The sequence below is a fragment of the Pseudonaja textilis genome, chromosome 1 (genome assembly GCF_049901715.1).
Source record: "Pseudonaja textilis isolate UNSWEBS1 chromosome 1, rPseTex1.2, whole genome shotgun sequence".
NCBI lineage: Eukaryota > Metazoa > Chordata > Lepidosauria > Squamata > Elapidae > Pseudonaja > Pseudonaja textilis.
In genome coordinates, this window is record NC_141990.1 from 326,693,813 (window position 1) to 326,719,752 (window position 25,940).

The following is a 25,940-nucleotide window of genomic DNA, read 5'->3' on the forward strand; positions in this document are numbered from 1 at the left end:
TGCAGGGTTTCTGGGCATGTGCAGAATGTAGGCTTTCTTCTCAGGCAGCAAGATGGCTGTATTCGTGCAGATCCTTGAAATGTATTCCACCAGCAGTTGGAACTGCCATGGGCATAACTGTGTTTACTCAAGCCAAGGCTTGTTTTTCCAAATAATAAAAGTACTCTGTTGAAGATCTGGTAGGTGCGCAAGTAAGAATGCCCAGTAGATTTTCTATCAGGAATCTTCTATCAAATCTTGCAATGGGGGGGTGAGGTCATGCATTATATATAGTCAGCTGTTTGAAAAGAGGGGTCCTTGGTACTCTTGGAGCTTGGTTGGTTTCTTGCAAATGTTTCATTACCCAAAGTAGATAACATCTTCAGGTTTTCAGGATCAACTGGGACCAGGGGTTTTGTCTTCCGAGCTTTTGGACTCGTGCTGGAGCTCATTTTCTAGCTAGAGAGAAGTTCTTGAAGATGGGCTCCTCCAGCAGGAGTCTTGGTGACTGATCCAGATCAACTCTTGCAACATTATCCTGGGACATGTATATTCACATTCATTTCTGATCATCACAATTTTGGCAACAGGACTCCATATGTATAATCAATCTGCATTGTGACAGATGTGTCACATACATGCAGATGTGTAAATCCAGCTTTCATGTCATTATTACCTCTGGCCTTCAACGAACTGTCTCCTTTCACTATCTCCTTTAAAAAAGAGCCTTCTTATTGATGATGCCTACTTCTGGAATGTTCTCCCTAAATACATTTGCTTGTTGACTAATTCATTGCCTTTGCAGTGACAAGACTCTTTATTTTCCTGAATTTTTAAAATACAATGTTTATTTCACTGGTTATATTATGCCACTATTAAAATTCCTAGCTTTGGGGAAGATTGTTTTTTTGTTTTTGTTTTTGTGTGTGTGTGCATGCTTTCATTTTAACTTGTTATTTTTGCAACCCTTTCCTGGGAATATCACTGAAGTATGTCCTAGAAATATTGAAGTATAAAAATGCTTACAATAAATAAATATAGTGAGATTCAGAGTTCCTCTCTTCTATTGGCAGTAATCATTGCAGTTTTGTGACATTTTTCTTCCCACATGAGAGGAAGGTTACCACTGGACAGTATTTGATCATTTCCAAATGCGTGTTTTGGGCCAACAAATTCATGTATGTATTTCTAAATTTACACAGTAGGAATAGTCATAGAGTTGGACTCTGTTAACAGTTAATGCTTAACTTTGTACTGACTAATCCTGAGGGTGCATTCTGGAAGGCTAGCTAGGTGCTAAAATATTTCCTTTCAAGAACAGAACAAAAGTTAATCTTGTCAAGTATAGTCCCCTAAGACATGAAAACAATCTCCCTTCTCTTCAAATAGCTATCTTTGAAAGTAAGATATCTCTGGAAAGACTCCATTGCAGGCCATTGTTATTAATTTAAAATAAGGTTTGGGTTGCTAGAGATATTTAGAGTTTAATTTGGAATTATGTGATTTATCATTTTTTTCATTGTGTATAAGATTTTTCCCATTGTTTTGAAAGTTAATTATTAAAGGCATCTTTGGTTTAGGATATTAAAAAAAAACTCAAGAATTTTTTGATCCAGAAAAGACTGGTTCTGTACCTTCTCTTTTTTTTTCAAACATGGAATCCTTCTGCTTGGGCGGAGGGTTGGACTAGATGACCTACAAGGTTCCTTCCAACTCTGATTATCTGTTAAATCTTGCCTATTTGTCCAGATTTGGCTGGAATTCATGATGATGCCTTCACAACAGCCTTGTATGGTAGGAAGATAGGACCATTCCATCAGATCCAACGGGAGAGGTGTGTTAGGGATATTGTCTAGTAAGGAATATCATTTGATGAAGCCCAAGAAGGACCTTGTTCTGCTGTGGCACCCCTCCTTTGGAACATCATTCATCCCCAGAACTTAGACTGGTTTCTAACCTTTTGGGCTTTAAGAAGGGCCTGAAAACATGGCTGTGCTATATGGCACTTGGGGTCTGGTGATAGTGGTCAGACATGATTATATTAAATGGGTTCTATTGCTTGTAATTGCCTGCTAACTGTGCTTATGTTTTGTGTTTAATAGTAGTTTTAATAGAGTTATATGTTGGTTTTAGTTATATTTGTATTGTTCTCACTATTGTTTTTAATCACTATGAGCTTCTCAGAGCCACATTTCACTATTAATAACAGAACAGTGTTGGAAGGAACCTTGGAGGTCTTCTAGTCCAACCCCTTGCTCAAGCAGGAGATCCTATACCCATAATGGCGAACCTATGGCATGCATGCCACAGGTGGCACGCAGAGCCATTTATGCAAGCCACAGGCAAACTTACGTCACTGCACATGCATGTGCCTCACAGCTGATTTTTGGCTGGTTTGAGGCCTTTTTTTGCCTTCTAGAGGCTTGAAAAAAGCGTCTGCAGGCCAGAGGCCCATTTCGTCACTTCCTGTATACTCAAGCCTCTGAAAGGCCGAAAAAGGCCTCAAACCAGCCAAAAATCAGCTGTGAGGCGCAGTGCATGTAAGGGGGGGGGCGGGGGGATTGTGCACACATGTGCAGGGGGCAGGGGGTGCACATTGCCTTCTGGGTGCTGGCACACAAGTGCACGAGCACCAGACGCACACAATTTTGGGCACAGGAGCCCAAAAAGGTTAGTCACCACTGCCCTATACCATTTCAGACAAGTGACTGTCCAGTCTCTTCTTAAAAGCCTCCAGTGATGGAGCACCCACAACTTCTGAAGGCAAGCTGTTTCATTGGTTAATTGTTCTCCCCGCCAGGAAATTTCTTCTCAGTTCTAGGTTGCTTCTCTCCTTGATTAGTTTCCACCCATTGCTTCTTGTCCTACCTTCAGGTGCTTTGGAGAATAGTTTGACTCCCTCTTCTTTGTAGCAGTCTTCTGAAATACAACTTCAGACAGAGTGGTCAATGTCTGGAACACTCTACCTGACTCTGTGGTTTCTTTCCCAAACCCCCCAAAACTTTAACCTTAGACTGTCTACTATTGACCTCACCCCTTTCCTAAGAAGTCTGTAGGGGGTAATCATGCCTACCGTCCCTGTCCTATTGTTTCTTTTATATATTTTTTAATTTTTCTTATATGTATCCATGTATTCATAACTATGTTTTTACTTATACCTATTATCTTGTAAGCAATTGACTAAATCAATCAATCAATCAATCCCTGAGATATTGGAATACTGCTATCATGTCACTCCTGGTTCTTCTTTTCACTAGTCTAGACATACGTAATTCCTGCAACCGTTTTATGTATCTTTTAGCCTCCATGTGAGATGGGTGGCTATACAAATTGAATACATAAATTATACATTCCTATAATTCATCTAGTTTTCAGAAGACCTGAAGCTGCAACTGAAAAAGAAATCCATCCCTGTCCTTCATTGTCCTTTCCCCTTTTCATTTCCTAAAACTGTTAAAATTGTAAGTTGAGTGGCTTTGACTGATTTAGTTCAGTAATAGTTCAGTGTTTCTTCCATCCTACTTTTCTGGGGAATGGATTCTGAAGTGGTGACGATAAACACACTTGTAAATAAAACAAAAGTGCATTTAAATCAGAAATAACAACAACGAAAAAGAATGTATTACAGATTCCAGCTGAATAATACAAAAATCAAAGATGAAAACAAAATATTGAACCCGGAGCTTAAAAATAGCAATGCTTTAGCAAATTTTCCCCACTTCTTCTCGTGCTTTGATCTGACCAAGGTAGGATTCTGATAAAACAACGAACTTTTCCCTAGAATTTTCTAGTTTTACTCTGTGCCTGTTCCTGTCCCTTTAATAGGCGTAGGTGGCAGAAGGAATGGGAGGCTGTGACTTTCAGTCTTTGAGTAACAGCTGGGAAGGCCAATAGCATTTATTTCCTGTGGGCATTGGAGGCACTCTGGGGAACTGAGTGGGCGGGGCTGAAACTGGATAATTCCTGAGTCCAGGTGAGTGTACTGAAAAGGGGGGGGGCAGAGAGACAGAAATGCTATAAGAACATCAGAATTAATGCAGAGCTTGGGTGGAGGTGCCAAGCGACACTAGCAGCTGCTTAGATTTTGCAAACCGTAAAGACTGTTTTCCTTCCCCTGCTGCCACTTTTAAACTTTCAGGTCGTTTCAGGGTGGCGGGGGGGCTAAGGCTGATTTTATTACGTTGAAACTATCTTTAACCATCTTTCTATGCATTTTGGAGACAGGCAGAGAAGAACATTTGTAGCTGGCATTAGGCACGCATAATTTTAACTTTTTCCTCCTTTGGGTTAAAATCTGACCCCAGGGGATAGGCCACAAAAAACTTGTGGGTTGTTATTTAAGGCCAGCCCCTGTTGCTTCCTCTTGGTTTTGTCCCCCACACCCACGGAAGCTTTTTTTTTCTTTTTAGATTCATACTGATGTTCCTTCCTTTTTCTTTTCTTTGGTGTGAGAGCCTGCCTTTTTCTCCCTCCCCATTACATGGATTGTTAAGACAAACAAACACAAGCGTTGTGGTGTGGCTGGTCAGAGCGGACGAAAAGTCCAGTTAGTTTAGCTGGTCCCTGCAAAGCTCACTTTCCCCACGTTTGAAGATGGTGTAAGAGATTCTTAGTTGTTTCCGCAAAAAAACAGCAACCAGCTTGCACAGCACCTTTTCTGACTTACAAATTGTGTTAAAAGGCACCCTCGTGTTATGAGCTGCAGCTCACTTTTTCAGACCTAGGTGATGAAAGCCAATATTTTAAATAAAAGGTACGATTTGGACACGGTGCTACCAAACTCCTAGGTTTTTTTTTGTCCCGTCCCTTAACATGGCTGTCCTACAGTCTACAACAGGGGTCCCCAAACTTGGCAACTTTAAGATTTGTAGACTTCAACTCCCAGCTGGAGAAATCTGGGAGTTGAAGTCCACAAGTCTTAAAGTTGCCAAGTTTGGAGACCCCTCTGGTCTACAACAAGAAACAGTGGAGGTTTTGGGCTGCAGCAGTTTTAATACAAGTAGTCCTCGGCTTGCAACCACAATTGAGTCCAAAATTTCTGTTAAGTGATATTTGTACCCCTTCAGATGATTTCACTGCTGTGTGGCCTCTGACATGAGCCCCACTTCCCTGTGGGGATTTAGTGTTAGCTAGTGCAACCTAGTTTGTAGATTTTTTTTGCAACTTTTCCCTAAGGCTTGAGAAGGCTTGGATTCATGAGCATTTACTTCACAGTCAGCCTGCATCTGGATCTAGCTCGTAACCCATTGTGCGCTTTGTGTAATACACAAGTATGAATATAGGGTTTTAAAAAATAGGATCATATTAAATGACAAAGTAAAATATAACTGAGCCAGTGAGAGTATGCAAAGTGCTAATTCATACAATACAAGGTGAGTTTCTGAAATTGGTCTCTTTGTTTAAAAATGTACAATTATAGTCCCAGAAGTGCAGAGACCGCAAATTGTAATTCTTAATGTGAAATGTCTATGGAGATTCTCAATTATCCAGGTCATGGCTGTCCCAAGGGTGCTTTTCCAAAAGGCAACTGGACTTTCTTGGCTTTTTTTCTGTTTGAAAACATTTTGCTTCTCATCTAAGAAGCTTCTTCAGTTCTAACTTAATGTAATGGAATGGGAGTGATTATATTCATTCTTTTTAATACTTCTGTGGTGATTAATTTTACATGCAATGGATTTCATAGTCAAGGGCCTGTTGGAATAAGTCTGGTTGTTGTCCAAACAATTTGTCTGCATTTTATCTGCTATCCTTCATAACCCTTGAAACACAATGAGGAGCTAAGTTTCAACACATATTGAGGCCAACAAGATAGGGAAAGGACAGGGAACACATTGGTTAGATGAGGCCATTTTGTGAGTTTCTCCGTGGCAGAAAGTTTTATTTAACTGATTTTCTTGACTAGTTTGATGGTGATACCTCCCATGCAGCTTTTTTTTAAATGTGATACCGTACTGCTTTTGTTGGCCCCCAAAGAGTCCTTAAAACCAGGTGGCATTCTTCTGCCTTTTAAAACTACAGCATTTTGCAAGTTGCTAGTCCTCATGATACCACAGTAAAGTCATGTACTGGATTTAAATGTTTAGTCCTTTCCTGGAAAACGATACTACTCATCACAAATGAAAGGCAACTTACCATCTTACTTGTTTTTTTCTCCTTTGCCAAGAAGAAATGCAGGACCTGTCTGGCAGGTTTTATCTGGTTCTAGAGCAATTAGCTCTGTTGCTTCTCATATTAATTATTTCTCACAACTTGCTGATCAGGGATGAGCAAGTAATAATTGTATAAAGCCAACCATTAGATGTTAAATGGGCTTCCATAAAACCAATAAGTCTGTAATGTTTGTCCATTTGTCCTTATTCTGTGTTTAATGAAGCTGTGGTTCATATACAGGGTGGTTTTATGGAGCTGTAATAGGTGCCAAGGAGTTCCCTGATCTTTTTTTGTCACCTGTTACTTGTAATTTAGAAATTCTTCTGTCTCAAGATTGTCAAAACCAAAGTATATTGTGGCCACTGATACATCTCTCCTTTGTTCTTTAAGCCACATAGTTACTGTACCATGACTGTGTATTGTAGCAGGGAGTTCCAGAAGCTTAATGACATGTTGTAGAAAACACTTCCTGTTGTTTGCAGCCTAAATCCTGTTGACACTGGAGTTTTCATGGCCAAGGAGATGGAAGAATAGCTTGGAGGATTTCTCACCGGAGTGAGCTAGAAGGAATCTCTGTATTTGTGTCTGAATGTAGATTTCATAGATATGCGTCTCAGGGTGGAGTTGTGGACCCAGTGATAACTCTGGGAAATTTGTTTAGTAGAATTTAGTAGAATTTTATTTGTTTAGTACTTCCCTGGGAATTTATTTAGTAGCCTTTTAACCTGCCTTTCATACAGGAGCTCCAGGAAGCATACATTGTATGTTCCCTCCTACTTTTTCCCACAACGACTCTGTGAAGTAGGTTCGGGTTAGTTAATAAGTGGGCCAGAATCATCTAAGGAGTTTCAGTGACTGGGGTGTGTGTGATTTCAATGTAGTTCTCCTCAATACAGCACATTAACTGTTAGAAGCAGTATCAGGCAATATATGAAATATTAAATTATGTTAAATTAATAGGACAAACTGAAACACCTCTTTATGGGAATCCTGGTTTGTGGTGCTGGAAAGTCTGCTTTGTGTTGGCTAGAAACGTAAGTTCCACTTTCCTCTCAAAACGTGCTTGCTCTTAGCCTACCCTACCCTGCAGTGCCATTATGAATTAATACTTAGATAAAGTGAGGACAAAAGATAAAGATCTCATAAATGTAAAAACTACAGATATTTTTCAACTTGTTAAACCAGTCAGTGGCAAAAATCCTGCTCCATCTATGTAGATCCAGAGATAAGATAGCTGTGGTGGTTTTCAAATCCTCACAATATTTGAGGGTAAGTTACAAGAAATTGGTGACCATGTTCCCTACTGATGAGAAGTTAAATGAGGAACTGAGCCTTTTAAAATCCATTTTGGACCATCTTCTTAAAGTTGATTTCAGACTACAGTTGGAGGAGCAGCATGCTAAGAAAATGGATGGTCAAAGTCATGTTTTGATATGTTTTAAAATGGCTTTATCAATTATCTTGATTTCAGAAGAAGTCAAGATGCGTATGGTTTTTCAAACTATAATTACTGTATGTAACTGCAACAAAGATGGCCTCTTTCATCTTTTTTTTTTAACTTCCTAGCATCAGTATTCATTGTCTGAAATGTGTGTGTGTAGTGGGGGGGAAGAATCTTGTATTTCCTGAATCTGAAACTTGAAATGTTTCAAATGGGATTATGATTACCTTATTGTGTTTAGAGAACACCCTGGAGTTGTATCCTGGTCTTTTGACTTATGAACATTTCAACTTACAGTGGACCTACCACAGGGATACTTATGACCCAGACTCCCCCCCCGTCACATGACTGAACCACCAGGCCACATTTATAGCTGTTTGCAGCACCCCGTGGCCATACAAATGTGCTTTAGAACGATTTTGTTGAAAATCGGAAGTTACTTCTGATTTTTGCCAGAACTGCACCCATGGCAAGCCTTTTAGGAGGCTTTTTTTGCCTAGAAAGGCAAAAAACAGAATGCGGGGTGTGTGTGCACAGCACCCCCCCTGTGCTCTATTTTGGGGCTCCCTGGGTCTTAGGGAAGCCTTCTGGTGGGGCGTTTTTGCTCCCACGAAGCTTCCCTAGGGCCAAGGAAGGCAAAAATGGAGCATTGGGGGGCAAAGCATGCCCGTTTTTGCATCCTGGTCCTCAGGGAAGCCTCCTGGGTAAAGCAGTAAGACAGCGAGGGAAATCCCAGCACAACTGATAATCGGAACAGCTGATCATTGGTGGGGAGAAATACCTTAAGGAATGACTGGGCGGGGAAGAACGCAGTCAGAGATGTCCGGCATGAGTGTGATGTTGTGCAATAAGGACTGACTGGGCAGGGAGGGCCGAGCTGGGCTGAAATGAGCAGGACCAGCCAGGGGTACAATTTGCCGGTACTCCAAACTGCGCAGAATCATAACAACCGGTTCTATGGAACCGGTCTGAACCGGTAGAATCCTACCCCTGGATGGGTCACATTTTATGAAGATCATGATTTTGATAGGCAGGCTCCACCATGATTGTAAATTAAAGACTATCTGTATTTTTAACACATCTGTTTTAAAAAACCTCTGGATTTGGGGAAGTTGTTCTTCCAAAGTTAGGAAATTTTCTGCAAAAACATTTCTTTGGTGGAAAATAATTTCACTTGAAGGAATTCTTCAGTTTTACAAAATTAGTGCTATAGCACAATAAAGGAACAGTTGGAATGGATGATATTCTCTTCTAGGCAACTGGGACTAACTTTTTTCAGATCTTCCCTAAAAATGTGAGATTCCTGACATGCTCAGTGTTTCAGTCTGAAATTATCATGTTAATATTTCAGCACCTTTATCTACTTGCCCGAATGAAGTCTGATTTCCTTTAAATTTAGTATTATATGTAAGTATATAAATTTAGTATTATATATAAGTAAAGCATTAATTCTGTATAGGTTTAACAAGCAACTTTGACTGGATTCATCTGTGGATGTTTTGGGGTAAATATTTCTAGGACCATATTATAAGCCCACTGTTTTTTGTTTTGATATACCCACATGTCAATGCTTATTGACTGGGTTTTTCAAACTTTAAGATGTGTAGGCCAACTCCCAGAATTCATTCTGGCTGGGGAATTCTGGGAGTTGAAGTCCACACACCTTATAAATTGCCAAGATTGAAAAACACTGAAATAGGCCCACTGCAGTGATATAAAATTGCATACAAAATTCATGTAAAATAATGAAAAATTGACATAGTGGGTACATGTGTACACATAAAAAACACTGAAATATAATCCAAGTAAAGATAACTTTGTCAAATCCCCGTTTGGGTCATGGAATCTTTTGTGGTTTTCTTGGCTTTCATCATTAATTCTCTCTTATTTTCTGTTTCGAACAGATGAAATGTGCAAAATACATCCCATAAAAACGAACTGGCAACAGATTTAGAGTTCAGAGGAGTTACTGAGGTCACTGTAATTTCAACTCCCTCGGGATAATTGTAAGATGTTTATTTTTCTCTAGAGTGATGAGGGAGAAAGCAGACAAAATATATTGTGTTAGTCTAAAGCTTCTGTGACAGTATACAATGTTGTTTCTAGTGTTAGTAATTTCAGTATCTCTAACAATTGAAGTTTGATTTTAATCATTTGTTTGGATACACCAGCAGTTATCAAATTGTTCAGATTTTAAGGAATGTTTGCCCTGAAGCTCAATCTTTACTGCATTTTCTACATAGGTTTTAAAGCTGTGAGTTACCCCTTTCCTTTCCTCTTTCCTTTCCCTCTTCCTGTCTCCCTCCTTCCCTCCCATCTATATTGGAGTATGATAGCCATAAGGCTGTAAGAACAATATTAAAAACATGCTATAGATAGAAACACACAGGGCGATTACTGTAGCATCACTGCCCATTGTCCCCTCTTTTTTGACAGCTTTCAGATTGCAACTGTTTTGGTTTGCACTCTTATCATTATTTTATATGCAGAAATACAGTAAATATTACGCTGCTGCTGTGCTCTTTGTTCACACTGGTATAGAGTATTCAGTTTGTTACCTCACATATGGGCCAAATAGCACATCGGAAAGATATCTGTAATGGAATTTGGGTCATGGCAGGGATGGGTAGCTTGTCAAAGGAGTTTCTTAGCTTGTGAAACTCCAGGTCACAAGATGTGGCTGGTTGATACAATTTGTAATAGTTACCTTGAGGTAAAATGGTTGGCCTATCAATGTAATAAGGATGAGTGAATTTCACAGAACAGGAGATACAGCAGATGCATAATGGCTAAATGAACACTCCAGTCCCTGTATCATTCTGTCTGCTGGAGAACAACTGCGTGTGAAGGTGGTTTTTTTTCCTTATCTCTGGGGCCAGGCAAGTTTTTGGGTAGCTGATCACATTTAATGAAATTCCTCTCTATCTGAGGGTTGTCAGACACACACATAAAATTTTCAGTTGCAAAGCGAAGGGTTGCCTTTTCTTCCTATATTCTTTAACTAGCTTAATTACAGTAGTTTCCTGAGTGATTTTCAACCTTTTGGATTAATGTTTTAATTAATAGCATTAATATTTTAAAATCTTCTCATTGAAGGTTCATTGTTCTCGTTAAACGAACGTTATTATTATTTTGTTCGTTGTTTGCTTGGGTGCTTCTTTTTTTGGGTGGGGGAGAAGAACAAAAACGTATTTTATGTAAAATAAAAATGTTCTGTAGTGTAGATTCCCTGAAACGCGAAAGAGGATGTTGAGCTGATGATCCAGTAGAGCTGTTCTTCATTCGGATTCCTTTTAGAAAATTCCTGGACTTTGTGGCATATGTTTTGAATAGCTATTGGCATTCATATTTTCTTTCGTTCATGAGTAAAGGAAGGATTGATAGAAGAGAATATTTGTAGCTCAGGATTGAACTGTGTGGTCCTTGGTGCACTCCGAGCTTGGTGGCTTTCTGGCAGATGTTTCATTACCAAACTAGGTAACACCATCAGCGCACCGATGGCGTCACTTAATTTGGTAATGAAACGTCTGCAAGAAAACAACCAAGCTCAGAGCACCAAGGAGCCCAAAAAGGAATGCTAGGAATGGGAGGTGGGTTTCCTGGAACTGGAGCAAAGAATAAACAAAAATCAGGGCCGGGTGTCCTCTTCAGAGGTGGTATTCAGCAGGTTCTGACCAGTTCTGGAAAACCAGCAAATCCCACCTCTGACTGGCCCCGCCCCCATCTCTTCTCCGCCTCCCGAATCCCAGCTGATTGGCTGGGTCTTCTTTGGTTGCCCTGCACAGGAGAATGGAGCTGGAAAGCAGGTTAGTGGGGTGGGGAGGGAATGGGGATTTTACACTATCCTTCCCCTGGAGTGGGGTGGGAATGGAGATTTTGGAGCGTCCTTCTCTTGCCACGCCCACCAAGCCACACCCACAGAACCGGTAGTAAAAAAATTTGAATCCCCACCACTGGTCTTCTTGACTTCCTTCTCTGTCCCATCTTCTACTTCTTGCAGCTCAGCTGATCAGTAGCGCGCCAGCGCCATGGCTTCTGGAGGGGAAGACCTGGATGACTGGGCAGGCACCAGTCTGGTCGACCTGACCTCATCTGAACTGGCAGCCACCCAGGCTTCCATGATTGACAACGGGGAAGATTTTGAAGTCCTGGATAGTGCCGATGACGGGGATTTAAGTGGTCTCCCGCCGCTGGAGGATGTCCCAACCAGCTCTGCCAAAAGAGACGACCAAGAAACCAAAGTGGAACATCCGACTAAGGAAGAGTCCGAGGAGAGCCAGGAATGGCTTGATGTTTTAGGTGGGAGCCATAGCTTCTGTCCACCTCTCTGCCGCCGCCCACGTTCCCTGAGTTTCTCTTTTCCAGGTGGTGGGGAAGAACTGTCACTGCATTTATGGCCCGTCTTCATTCACATGCACACCCCATATCATCCGGCATGCAGAGGTGGTATTCAGCCAGTTCTGACAGGTTCTGAAGAACCGGTAGTGGAAATTTTGAGTACTTCGGAGAACTGGAAAATGCCACCTCTGACTGGCCCCACCCCCATCTATTCTCTGCCTCCCAAGTCCCAGCTGATTGGCTGGGTCTTCTTTTGTTGCCCTGCACAGGAGAACGGAGCTGGAAAGCAGGTTAGTGGTGTGGGATGGAAATGGAGATTTTACAGTATCCTTTCCCTGCCACGCCCACCAAGCCACGCCCACAGAACCGGTAGTAAAAAAAATTGAATGCCACCACTGCTGGCATGTATAGGTAGTCCTCAACTTATTACCATTATGCATCCTGCACATCACAGTTACAAGTCACGAGAGTTGCAAATTGCCCCACCCACGTTAAATCAACGCCGCAGTTGTTAAGCAAGCCAGCGCTTTGCTATGGGCCACTTTTGCTGAAAATCAGAAATAAACGCTGTTTTTCAGTAAAAAAAACCTTTGTAAAATGTGATCGTGTGATGTTGGGATGCTGCCAAAAGCCACAGTATGCAGTCACGCAACTTCAGGACGGGGGACCACCATTTTGAACTTTGGAGCCATCTTCTAAGTACCCTCAGGGAGGTCCATTGTTGCTTTGAACAGTTGTTAAGGGGCTGGTTGTAAATTGAGGACTGGGGCAGGTACCTCTGGGTTTGCCTCAAGCTCCTTCCCTGCGGATGGGATGGGATTCAGAATTCTCACACTAGGTACTGCGGGGCTTGCAGTCTTTATTAAGGGCGTCTCTCTGTTCCACATATTTGTAGTCCTCAACTTGCAACCATTCATTTAGTGACCGCTCAAAAGTCACACCAGCACTCAAAAAAGTGACTGACAACTGCTCCTTGCACTTATGACCGTCACAACGTCTCCACAATCATGTGATCAAAATTTGGGAGCTTTGTGTTTAGGACGATTGCAGCATTCTGTGGTCGTGTGATCACTATTTTGCCACCTTCCCAGCTGGCTTCGGACAAGCAAAGCCAATGGGGAAAGCTGGGTTCACTTAACAACCACATGGGTCGTTTAACTGCAGTGATTCGCTTAACAACCCTGGCAAAAACCCCAGAGATTAGAATGGCCCCCACTCTAATTCTCTTCCGGAAGGCGCTGAAAACTCGCTTGTCGACTAAAAAGATACTTCTTTCATCTTTTTAGCTGCCCAAAAAAGGGAGTGGGGGAAAACAAGGCATTCCTTAAATGCCTAGATAATCACCCCGGTAGCCCAAAGTTGTCGGAGCGTAAGAAGGTTATTGGAGAGCATGATGGATGACTCTTGGAGATGGATGTGTCCCATTGGAGAAGTCACATCCAGGGGGTGGGGGGAAGATCAGGGTCAAGGGGGAAATGTATATTGTAATTTAGTATTGGCTGCACCCAGCTAATCGCCAATAAATCAATTTTCTTTTCTCTGAGATGTGGGTAGAGACTTTTAATTTGAATGAGGGTGGATTTGTTGGAGCCCTGACATTGGTTCTGCCAGTGGGCCTGGGGAACCCAGCGCGGGATGGAGCCCATTAAATGGCTCGTGTGATCTGTCGCCGGGGCGGGGGGGTGGGGTGGGGACGATTTTATTATATTAATTTATTTGGTGGTTCTTACTAGTTTTATTGCTTTAAATGTGGTTTTATACCTTGTAAGCCTCCTTGAGTCACCATGGGTGAATAGGCGGCAATATAAATCCAATAAATAGATAGATGATAAATAGGTAGATAGGTAGGTAGGTAGATAGATAGATGATAGATAGATAGATAGATAGATAGATAGATAGATAGATAGATAGATAGATAGATAGATAGATGATTGTAAAATGGGGCACAGCTCACTTAGCAACCGAAATACTGGTCTCAGTTTGGGTTGTAAGTCGAGACCTACCTGTAGCTCTAAGTCGGGGCGTTCTAACAACTTACTCCTCTTAATCCCATCTCCAGGGAATGGCTTACTGAAGAAGAAAGTCATCTTACCAGGCCAAGGTCAGGAGAGCCGGCCAGTCAAGGGCCAGGATGTGACTATCCGGTTTAAAGCAACGCTGGAAGATGGGACGGTGGTAGAGGAGGACCCCAGGCTCACCTTCACTCTGGGGGATTGCGATGGCATCCAGGTGCATGTCTGTCCTGGTCTGTCATTGTCGTGACCAGCATTGTCGAGACCACCATCTCTCTGACCATGGGGAAAAAAATGGGGACTAGAAACTTATTTCCATGTGATTAGATATTTAAAAGGGATCAGCAGTTAAACTCGCGTAGCTTGTCCGCTGCAAAGCAGACAGCCCGGGTTTGAGACCCGAGGGCTGACGGGGTGAGCTCCTGTTCCTTGCCCCAGCTCCTGCCCACCTAGCAGTTTGCAAGCATGCAAATGTGAGTAGATAAATGGGTAGCACTTTGGTGGGAAGGTAACAGCATTCCGTGCGCCTTGGCGTATAGCCATGCTGGTCACATGACCATGGAAATGGTCTTCAGACAACGCTGATTCCCTCGGCTAAGAAACGGAGCTAAGCACTGCCCTCTAGAGTTGGACATGACACCGAAAACCTTTACCTTTAGATATTTAAGGGCAATCCAGAGAGAATGGCAGGTTGGCTTATATCTGTTTGGAAAAGTTATCCTCATTGACTTTTAGTATACAGCCTTTAGTCGAAGGATTGGAGCTCCATCCTTAGGGATTCTTCTCCTTTTGAGAAGAAATTGGTAGCTGGTGTCCTAAATTGTTATAAGCAGCAAATAAACAGGGACCAAGGGAAAACATCTAACTGGCTGATAGATACTGTAAGCACCGAGTCTTTAGCTCAGTGTTACTCAACCCTGGCAACTTTTAAATTGTGTGGACTTCAACTCCCAGAATTCCCCAACCAGCTGTTCTGACCCAGGTATCATTCAAATTAAGAAAACACAAACTGTGTGTAAAAGCAAACCTTTTTTAATGCGACACTGGGAATTCTTTGCATTCCCAGCCAAAACACAATCATCTGAGATAAGAGCATGCCTTTCAGGGTTGTAAAAGACTGCCAAGAAACAGAAGTCCAATTACTGAGAAATATCAACTGACAATAGTTCCAGCAAAGACAAACCAGAGTTTGCAGGGCTTCAATGAGGAATCAGAGTCTAATGAACTTTGCTTCCTGCAAAGAACGCAGTCCCAAGGGCTGGTTTTATCCCTTATGGGAAGGGCAATCATCTCCCAGCCTTACTCTTGAGTCGCCCCTGCTGCTTCAGCTGCTTGCTCCTTCTAGCAGCCCTGCACAGACGTGAACTGGGAACAGGCTCCTCGGGGTCCTTTGCTTCACTGCCACCAGGCTTCGAAGGCTGTGCCCCACTCTCAGGTAATCCTGGCCCCATTCCTGCATCAGCTTCAGGACCCTCGTCCAAGTTCTCGCCAGGCTGTCTGACTGGTTCCCTTTCGTCCTCTGCCATCCACACCTGCTGCCGGCGAACCACAACCTCAGCCATGGTGGCTGGGGAATTGTGGGAGTTGAAGTCCACGCATCTCAAATCTGTCAAGGTTGAGAAACACTGTTCTAGTGGGGTTTCTGAATGACCATTTGTCTTCCCTGCACAACCTCCTTACTCCCCAAATAATTTCCCTTTTCTTCCCGCCCCCCTCCTCTTCACAGGCCCTGGATCTCTGTGTGCAGCTGATGGACATGGGGGAGACAGCACTCATCACTTCGGATGGGAAATACTGCTTCGGCCCACAGGGGAGGTACATGAGGAAGTGGACAGAAGCCAAGTTGTTGGCAAGGGTGGGCTGATTTAGCAGCAGCAGCAGCAGCTAGCTATGCTGTCTATAGGGAGTGTTTATTTGGAGGGAGTTGTTGAGGTAATTCCCTGTTAGGAGAATGAGCGCATACAGGGAGACGTATTTGAGAGAAGTGTTTGAATAATACACACACAGCACACAGATACACTGTACAGTACATGTAGGTTTTTACTTCCAGAAATGTTAAGCAAAGTTCAAGATAAACAGTCCAAAGTCATTCACAGGTTAAATCAGTCAGTTTTCAATCCAGGTGTCAGTTTTCCTTTCAAAGGGGTAATCCAAATATCAAAGTCCAGTGTCAGAAACAGTTCAGTATCAGACTTAAATTAAATCCAGTAATATCAGTAAATTAGAAGAAATGGAGCAACTGCAATACTTTCCAACAGAAGGAAACAGAGATACACTCACACTCTCTTCTGAGACTCAGACTAAACACACCAGGTTTCTGGCTCCATCTTATGGCCGTTTGAGAAACCACACCCAATTGCATGCTCTTGCATTCCCTTAAAGATATAGTACTAAAATGTTTATCCTGGTTTATATATTTCTAACCCAAATACCTGTTCGGTGACTTGTATTCCTAACAGGAGTCTTTCTGGATTTCCAGCTGGTGGACAGAAAATCCAGAAAGAGTGATTGCTCCTTAAAACAGTTGGGTTTTTTTTTTCTGTTAGCTAAAAGTTGGGCGAGGTGGATCCCTGATCCCCTTGTGTTCTTCTAAAGAGGATGAAATAGATCTTCTGCTTACCGCCTCATGCATAGAAGCAGCCCACTTTGAGAAAACGGAAGCATTCAGAGGCAACAGAGTCTGGGGTCTTTGGACTCTTAACTGTGGAATTTCCCAGAGAAACTTCGTTGGATGCAGGTTCTGGGTTAACAATCCCCTAGACTTAACCTAGCCCATAATACTTGGATCAGCCCAGCCATGAAGGTTATAAATGGAGCTTTTGCTGCAACAACTAACCTATGAAGTACTGGGAAGAAATCCTTCATGGGATTTGTCTGTTTGATATTTATAGAATCACAGGGCTTAGAGATCTTCTAGTCTGCTTCCCTGCCCAAGGCAGGAGTCCTCCTATCATTTCAGACAAATAAGAGATCTTTTCTTGAAGATCCCCACAGATGGAGCACTTGTAAGCTGTTCCACTGCTTAATAGTTCTCTTCATTTCCAGGTTGGGAACTCTCTCTGGTGAGCTTGCACCCATTGCTTCTTGCCCTATCTTTAGTGTTAGGGAGAGTAAATGGATGCCCTGTTCCCTTTAAATATTAGAAACCCGTTTCCCCGCCCCCCTTCAGTTTTCTCTTCATTAAGCTAAACATATTTAGTTCGTTTCTATAGAATTGAGCGTGTAAAGCAGGGGTGTCCAACCTTTCACCTTCCCTGGGCCACATTAGAAGATGAAAATTTGGTTTGGGCCGCGCATAAAATAAAATAACAGTAATTGATACCTGATCATCCCAAAAACCATAGAAAACATAGTTAACATATTAAATTTATTTGGAAATGAAGTTAGTGAGATGCTTTTATTATTTATTATTAATTATTTATTAAAAATTATTTTTTTTATCACTTTTTTTTATCACGGTTTATTTTCCGGCCAAATTTTGCGGAAGGGGGAAGAAAGCTCGCCGCCTCGTGCCTACCTCTCCTCCTGCAAATGGCCCGGCTGGATGCAGCAGGACTGGAAGGCAGAAGCAGCAGTGGCGGCGGGGGGCAGAAGCGGCGGCGGCAGCAACAGCAGAAGGTGGCGCTCTGACGGCACCCGCCTTTTCTGTTGCTGCTTGGCATGGTGCTCGCCTCGCCCTGCCTCGCGCCTGCCTCTCCTCCTCCTCCTCACTGGCTCTGGCACGAAGGTTGGGGTGGGCACTGGGCCGCATTACGAGGCGACCTGGGCCGCATGCAGCCCGTGGGCCGCGGGTTGGACAAGCCTGGTGTAAAGGTCTGCTCAGTCCTTTCTAACTAAATTACAATTTCCTATAAAAGTCCAGGATGGGCTTTTTAAATTTATTCCTGTCTTTTGCAACCGGAGCCAAAGACTGTTTCTAATTTTGATGACTAAACCAGCATTAAAAATCCAGTTACCTGCTTTTTAAATTATATATTTAAAGCAGCCAGGAAGTTGTCACCAAAGGAAGCATGTCAAGATAGAAGTGACGTGGGAAAGTGAAGAGAAATGCTGGTTTGCTGTCCTGCAATAAAGCCTGTGCAGCGATCCAGATTCAAAGAAGAAAATGTGATTCAGAGTGTACACGCATTGTGTTATGTGTAGCTCCTGTTGTGAACACTGGAAAGTAGAAGCAGCCGATGTGGGGAAAGGCATAGCTGCTTTAATGTTCCCAGCAGATAATCTGTCCACATGCTCTGCAACATACATTTTGTGTCTTGAATCCATAAATGTGCACAGTCTTAGGAGATCATAGTCTAGTACTGTGATGGTGAACCTATGGCACGGGTACCACAGGTGGCACACAGAGCCATTGTGTGGGCACTTGGGCCTCAGCCAAATTTACCTACACTGCGCATACGCGTGCCTCCCAGCTGATTTTTGGCCCGTTTGAGGCCGTTTTCGCCCTTCTGGAGGCTCGAGTAAAGCCTCTGCAGCCTCGGCAGGCCGAAAAACTGGCCTTCCGGAAATACCAGAAGTGCTGAAACGGGCCCATTTTCAGTCTCCCGAGGCTCCAGAGGTTTCCCTCAAGCCCCCGGGAGAACGAAAACGGCCTCTCCCGGGCTCCAGAAACCTCCGGAGGCTGAAAACGGGCACTTCCTGTATTTCCAGAAGGTCCGTTTTTCGGCCTCCTGAGGCTGCAAAGACTTCCCTTGTGCCTCTGGGAGGGCGAAAATCAGATGGGAGGCCGAACAGGCCTCAAACAGGCCAAAACTCAGCTGGGAGGTATGCACATGTGCAGTGCAGGTAAGGGCAGGGTGTTGTTCATGCATGTGCGGTGGGGGGGCAGGGCACATTGCACTGTGGATGCCGATGTGCACGTGCTTTTGGCACACCACAACAAAAAGGTTCGCCATCACTGGTCTAGTACAGTGTTTCTTAACCTTTATAACGTGTGGACTTCCAACTCCCAGAATTCTCCGGCACATTCCCCAGTTCCCCAATGTGCTAGGGGATTCTGAGAGTTGAAAGTCCACACAAGTTGCAAAGCTTGAGCAACACTGGTTTAGTTTAGGTTGAAAAAAGGTTGCCTTAAAATTTAGTGAAAGTAGTGCTCAATGAAAAGGACCATCCTTGGTAACTGAATGTTGCATTAATTGAATCTTGGATCTGATCTGAATACATCTATTGATCTCTTCCGAGCAGGAGTCCCGACATTCCTCCCAATGCTTCCTTAACTCTCGAGGTGGAGTTATTGACAGCCCAGGATGCCCCTGATTTGGAACTCCTTAGCGGGAAAGAGAAAGTCTCACTGGCTAATCGGAAGAGAGAATGTGGCAATTTCCACTACCAGCGAGCAAATTACGTTCTGGCCGCCAACTCCTATGACATTGCTCTCAAGGTCATCAACTCTAATACTAAAGGTACCTGATTCCCTGTCCCTCAGGAAGCCTGGCTTCTACCCAGAGCTCTGCCTGGAAGAACAATTTGTTTTGTACCAAAGTGTTGCTCAACAGCTGAAAACTAGCAGCTTAATCCTTATTTTTAAAAATGCCTCTTGAACTCTGTAATGTGGAGCAGGAGCTAATATAGATACAGGTAGTGCTTGACCTACGACCACAATTGAGCCCAAAATTTCTGTTGCTAAGTGAGACATTTGTGAAGTGAGTTTTGCCCCATTTTATGACCTGTCATGCCCCTGTTAGAATCTGACTCTGAAGGAGAGGAGGAACAGCTGACAGGGAGTGGGAGTGTGGCTCCAGAGGTTGTTCAGGAAACTGGGGAAGGGCACAGGCCGGCTGGGCATTCAGAGGAAGACCCAGGGCCATTCTTCTTCATCCTAAGGCACGCAGGGAGGAGCGGATAAGGGAGAAACATGCATGGCATGGTCTATGAGAGAGGAAAGGGCCTTGATCCCCTTCATGGGCTGCAGCTGTGAGGACTGTTTAAAAGGACAAACTGCACATGGGCCAGTGCTGGAAGCAAAGCGTGAAAATATTTCTAGTCTGTCAGTTCTTATCTGGCATCCTTCCCAGTGTGTGTATTTCGATATCTGTGGACGTCTTCAAGCCCTTATCCTGCCTTGTCTCATTAATTCCTCAGTGTGGTTTGTGTTGTTTTTTTTTCTATTTATAATTTATATGTATTTTGAGTTTGAACAGAAGTTCTTTCTTTTTGCAACTGTTTGTGAGGGAGTTTTTTCTCCAGTCAATGATAATTGGACCTTTAAAGCCAGGCTGAAGGAATTAGAGGGACTTCACCTGTTTTTGTGACTGTTGCTTTTTTTACCCCACCTTGGATCATCACACAACCTCTCTTGCCCCAGTTGTTAAATGAATCACTGCGGGTGTTAAGTTAGTAACAGGACTGTTCAATGAATCGGAGTCCTGCCCCCTGTCCTGAATCATAGCTTTCTCCCAGTCCTAACTCTCGTTTCATTTCTCTCCCTGCAGTGGATTTCAGTGAGGAAGAAGAGGCAGAGCTGGTGGAAGTGAAGATAAAATGCTTGAATAATTTAGCAGCGTCCCATCTTAAGCTGGACCACTTTGAGGCCGCCCTGCGATCCTGCAATCAAGTGTTGGAGCAACAGCCAGATAACATCAAGGCTCTGTTCCGAAAGGGAAAGGTAACAGGGGCTTTGGGATCAAGGGTTTTTCAATGAGCTCACGGTCTGAGGAGGATTGGGTGATGGAACTGCCCATCAAAGGATGGCAACATTTGGCACCTCCTCCCAGGTTATATCCCAGTTCAGGCGATCCTTGACTTAACGGCTGTAATTAACAGAATAACAGAGTTGGAAGGGACCTTGTAGGTCATCTAGTCCAACCCCCCACCCTAGCAGGAGACCCTACACCAGTGGCCCCCAACCTTTTTTGTGCCACGGCCCGGTACCGGTATCACAAAATGATCCGCAGCCCGGTACTGGCATCAGCAAGCATGACAAGGCAAGGCGAGCCAAGCGACCGGACAGCCAGCCGTCCCCCGCTTCTCCCCGCCACCTTCAACTCCTCCTTTGTACCTTTGTCGATGGGCTTCGCTTCGGGACAGTCGCTCAGCTCGCCTTGCCTTGGGTGCTGAAAGAATCCTCACACCTTAGTTTCATTCGAAGCCACACATCCCCTCCGATGAAACTAAGGCGCGAGGATTCCTTCAGGACCCAAACGCCGCTTTCCAACCGGAAAAGCTCACCCGGAAGCACTTTCTCGTCAAACAAGAGGGCGGCGCCCAGCAAACCGGCGGCCCTGTAGGAAATGTTCCACGGACCGGTACCAGTCCACGGCCCGGTGGCTGGGGACCCCTGCCCTACACCATTTCTGGCAGATGGCAGTCCAGTCTCTTCTTGAAAGCCTCCAGTGATGAAACTCCCACAATTTCTGAAGGCAACGTCTGTTCCGTTGGTTGATTGTTCTCACTGTCAGAAAGTTTCTCCTTGTTTCCAGGTTAAATCTCTCCTTGTTCAGTTTCCATTCATTGTTCCTTGTCTGGCCTTTGGGTGCTTTGCAAAATAGCTTCATCCCTTCCTCTCTGTGGCAGCCCCTCAAATATTGGAAGACTGCTATCATGTCTCCCCTGATCCTTCTCTTCACTAGACTAGCCATGCCCAGTTCCTGCAATTGTTCTTCGTACGATTTAGCCTCCAGTCCCCTTAGTCATCTTGGTTGCTCTTCTCTGCACTTTTTCTAGAGTTGAACCCAGAATTACAATTGTTAAGTCATTGCAGTCATTAAGTGGGTCACCACATGACCACATGCTTTTTTATGGTGGTTGTTAAATGAACTCAGTAATCATTCAGCCAACGCAGTGGTTGTTTAAGCAAATCCATTTTTTCCATGGGTGTCTTTTGCCGGAAAGTGGAAGTAGCTGCTGGAAATTGGCAAAAAAAACATTACTAATTGCGGTATCTGACATCATCCCAGAAAGCTGCAAACAGCTGTAAAGGTGAGCCAGCTGTCAAGGACCCAAAATACGATCACATGGCTGTGTATGTGTGTGTGTGTGTGTGTGGCCATTGTATTTTTGAAATTGGGTCGTAAGTAACTTTGTGGGAGTCTGTTGTAACTTCAAATGGTTGCCATCAGGTAGGTCTGGCAGAAGCTTTCGAAAGACCTGCGTTAAATCCGAGATTGCTCAGCCTTTTTCTCTTGTCTGCTGATCTAGGTTTTGGCTCAGCAAGGGGAATACAGTGGGGCCATCCCAATCTTAAAGGCTGCTCTGAAGCTGGAACCATCAAATAAGGTAAGACTGGTGTTGTAATGACGAGGCAGTCGAGTTGCTTGATCATGATCAACTGAATCATGATGAACTTAATTGGCGTCTAGTCTTGCATTTATACACATTTTTAGTAATCCTCCAACATTGGTTAACTTTGGTTACTGCTTAACTTTCGTTACTGTTTAGCATAATAGTAATTAACACAATTAATTATCTCTAGTTAAAGTCTAACGTATGTTTACTTCCTCTCTCTAATCCTCCTTTAGATTAGTGACTTTGTTTGCCTGAGTTGTATTTGCTTGTAAACATTCTTTATCTGAGGTTTGCCATCCAAGATAGGAACATTCCTGCAATTACAACTCTACAGCCTGGGAATCTGATCGTACCTGAGGCAGAGAAAACAAGCAGGGACCTATCAGCACGAAATTGTGCATACACACCTTCTTTGAAGGCTGCCAAGCTTCTGAACCCATCTGCCTGCGTTTCTTTAGATTTTTTTTCCCCCTTGCTCTATTTATTTAATAGATAAGAACCAAGAGGAAAGAATAACAAAAAGTGGGGGTGAAACAGCTCACAATCTTGCTCACGCTCATATGAGGATGAAAGGATTGGCCAGTGTCATCACCATTGCTCCGGAGGGGTGTGGGGAATGGTGATGTTTGCGGGCTCCATTCATGTCCCCAGACGAAGCCGGAGCAAAGGACAGGAGCTCACCCTGCTCCACGCCTATGCTCGGACCTCAAACACAGGCTTGCTAGCCTCTAACCCAGTATCTGACCCACATAAGCTGCTGTCCTCCTTAACACAACAATAATGCTGTCAGGATTCCAGCAATCGCTCTAATTAAATCATGATTCTTGAGCCAAACTTCAAAAAAGCTTCAATTTATACTCCCCCTTCATTTTCTACAACTCAGGGTATGTGATAATGCCTCTTATTTTCCCACGACAACCCTGTGAGGTGAGTTGGACTGAGACAGAGTGACTGGTTGAAAAATCACCTGGGGAGCTTAAATGCTTAGAGAGGACTAGAACTCAGAACTTTAACTAGTATACCAAATGGATTGTCTGTCTGCCTGTCTGTCTGTCTTTCCTTCCTTCCTTCAATCATTTTCTTCCTTCTCTTCCTTCCTTCCTTCTCTTTCTTTCTTTCTTTCTTTCTTTCTTTCTTTCTTTCTTTCTTTCTTTCTTTCTTTCTTTCTTTCTTTCTTTCTTTCTTTCTTTCTTTCTTTCTTTCTAAAAACCGACACATAGAGTACAGTGATTTTTTTATTAAAGTCTCCATGTTTTGTTGTAAGAGTCCATAGATATTGCAGGCGGAAGCAACACATTCATTTGTTGCAAATAACAACCAGGTCTTGAACCAACAGACTAATTAGAGCCATGAATTTATCTTTCCAGTGCTAAGAACTACTGTTAGCAATAAAAAGGCAGAGAGAACCCATTTTTGTTCTCCAGCCATCAATTTCCATGTAGTAGGTTTATAATTTTAAAAGGGTATGGTCACCCCAAAATATTAAACCATGATTCAAAAATTCAGTATATGCATTTACTTGTTTGCCAAATACAATCCCATAGGATATTGGAGAAAAAATTGTTTTTTAATGTAATGTTACTTTGCCTTTGCTTATTAAACACCTTTCAACTGAAAATAGTCATTGATAGTAATGTGTTAAGTCACTAGTAGAGTTAGTCCTTGACGTACAACCCCAGTTGAGTCCATCATTTCCATTGCTAAGCAAGGCAGTTACTAAGTGAGTTGTGCAGCATTTTACAGTGGTTTTTGCCACAGTTATTAAACGAATCACTGCAGTTAAGTGAAACATATGATTGTTGAGTAAATTTGGCTTTCCCCATTGACTATGCTTGTCAGAAGATGGCTGGGAAGGATGCAAATGGTGATCATATGACCCCGGGCGGATAGAAGACAATAAAAGAATCTCTGTAGCTCAGAGTTGAACAGGGGAGTCCTTGTTGCTCTCTGAGCTTGGTCGTTTGCTTGCAGATGTTTCATTACCAGGCTAGGTAACATCATCAGTGCTGGTGGGTGTGGGGGCTTGCTCCCTGTTTACATACAATAGCTTGCCCTGAACAGCCAAGCTCAGAGAAGACCAAGGAGCGATAGAAGACACTCGGAAGGCCTGAAGCTGGAGAACATCCATATCTATATTCCCTCTTATAAACGGTGGCTCTGGGACCATCTTTGGGAAGAAGATTTTGGGGCACTTGGGAGGGGCAAGGAAAATGTCAGAAAATGTCACCCTCTTTCTTCCAAATTGGGGCTACTTGAGATGGGATTCTTTGGGAGGGCAATAGTCAAAATTTGGCTCAGGTGACCTTCTCTTGCTCCAAGGTTGCCTATGAAGAACAGACCACAAGGAATGTTGCAGCCTTCATGCCCTGGCCAAGATGTTTTTTTCTGGAATTGTGTTGGCCAACTTGGCAGTAGACAATTTAGGTTAGTGGTTAAGGCACCAGGCTAGAAACCAGGAGACTGTGAGTTCTAGTCCTCCCTTGGGCATGAGAAGCTTGCTGGATGACTTGGGGCCAGTTCTTTTTTTCTCAGCCTGACCCACCCTCACAGGGTTGCTGTTGTGGGATAAATAGGATGAGGAAGGCGTATTAGATACATTGGCCGCCTTGAGTTGTTCATAAAAATCATAAATTAAATAAACAAATAAACCAGGTGCGCTGATGTAGCAGCGTTCTTCTCGCCTTCTTAATGGTACCCCCAATCACGCCATTCTCTGTTTTTCATTGGCCTCCAGACCATTCACACTGAGCTCTCAAAACTGGCCAAGAAGCACGCTGACCAAAAGAGCATCGAGGCAGAGATGTACCGCAAGATGCTTGGGAACCCTGGGTCCAGCAGCCCCCCAGCGAAGTGCAAAGATAAATCCTCCTGGGTAAGTGGCCAGAATGAAGTATTCACTGAGCCAGAGAGGTAGGGAGAAAAAGGGAAATGGATTGGATATCTTGGGTACTAACAGCTGTATGATGAGTGCAGAAAGCTAGTGGGAACTTTCTGCAAAAACTTCTGTTTTTCGCCTTTAGAACTGACCTGCCTGTCAAAATTCCACCTTGCTTTCTGTGCTCATCATAAGATGTTGATTTCTATCTTCAAAGCCTAAACAGGTTAGGGCCTGTTTCTCTAAGGCAGGGGTCCTCAAACTTGGCAACTTTAAGACTTGTGGACTTCAACTCCCAGAATTCCTCAGCCAAAATGGCTGGCTGGGGAATTCTGGGAGTTGAAGTCCACAAGTCTTAAAGTTGCCAAGTTTGGAGACCTCTGGTCTAAGGCAATGGTTCTCAACCTTTTCTTCACCACCACCACCCTCTTTTTAAATACCTTTTGTGGCCATGGATCTTCAGGATTTAAATCATAACATTTTTCAGCTTTAGTGGACTCACCCCATGATGACATCACAGACCCCAGGGATCCGTGGACAACAGATTAAGAACCACTGGTGCAAGGTCTTTTTTATTATTCAAACTTGGCAACTTGAAGAGATACGGGCTTCAACTCCTAGCATAGCTGGCTGAGGAATTCTGGGAGTGGAAGTCTACATCTCTTCAACTTGCCTTGTTTGAAAAAAGAGGCGGATCAGGCAAAACTCAGAAAAATATCCCCATGCATGCCTAAAGGAGAGGTAGCGGGGCAGTAAGTTTCCCACTCCTCCATTGTAAAATCTCCCCTTTCCAAGGCCTGGGACCCAGAGTGGAGCTCTTGTTGAGGAGTCAGAAAGTATTTTCGGAATTTTCCCAATGTGCTTACAAGAGCTGCTTGTCAGCCAACATATTGCAAACAAGGCCTGTCTCAGTGGTGGAGGA

General features: G+C 43.5%; 1 protein-coding gene across 4 annotated transcripts in view; it reads left to right on the top strand.

The window, feature by feature from the left end:
• FKBP8 (FKBP prolyl isomerase 8) overlaps positions 1 to 25,940 on the top strand; it is a 28,948-nt gene that overhangs the window by 475 nt on the left and 2,533 nt on the right. Inside the window, exons 1-9 of one of the 4 annotated variants that reach the window (XM_087921166.1) lie at positions 3,906 to 3,952; positions 6,612 to 6,684; positions 11,571 to 11,869; positions 13,968 to 14,137; positions 15,647 to 15,735; positions 19,105 to 19,322; positions 20,352 to 20,524; positions 22,057 to 22,134; positions 24,878 to 25,015. In XM_087921166.1, coding sequence (XP_087777292.1) covers positions 11,599 to 11,869; positions 13,968 to 14,137; positions 15,647 to 15,735; positions 19,105 to 19,322; positions 20,352 to 20,524; positions 22,057 to 22,134; positions 24,878 to 25,015 — 1,137 coding nt within the window. In that variant the 5' untranslated portion in view covers positions 3,906 to 3,952; positions 6,612 to 6,684; positions 11,571 to 11,598. Of the gene's footprint in view, positions 1 to 3,861; positions 3,953 to 6,611; positions 6,685 to 9,553; positions 9,577 to 11,570; positions 11,870 to 13,967; positions 14,138 to 15,646; positions 15,736 to 19,104; positions 19,323 to 20,351; positions 20,525 to 22,056; positions 22,135 to 24,877; positions 25,016 to 25,940 lie in introns of those variants that run through there. The other 3 variants (XM_026699005.2, XM_087921174.1, XM_026699003.2) reach the window with 3 other exon arrangements.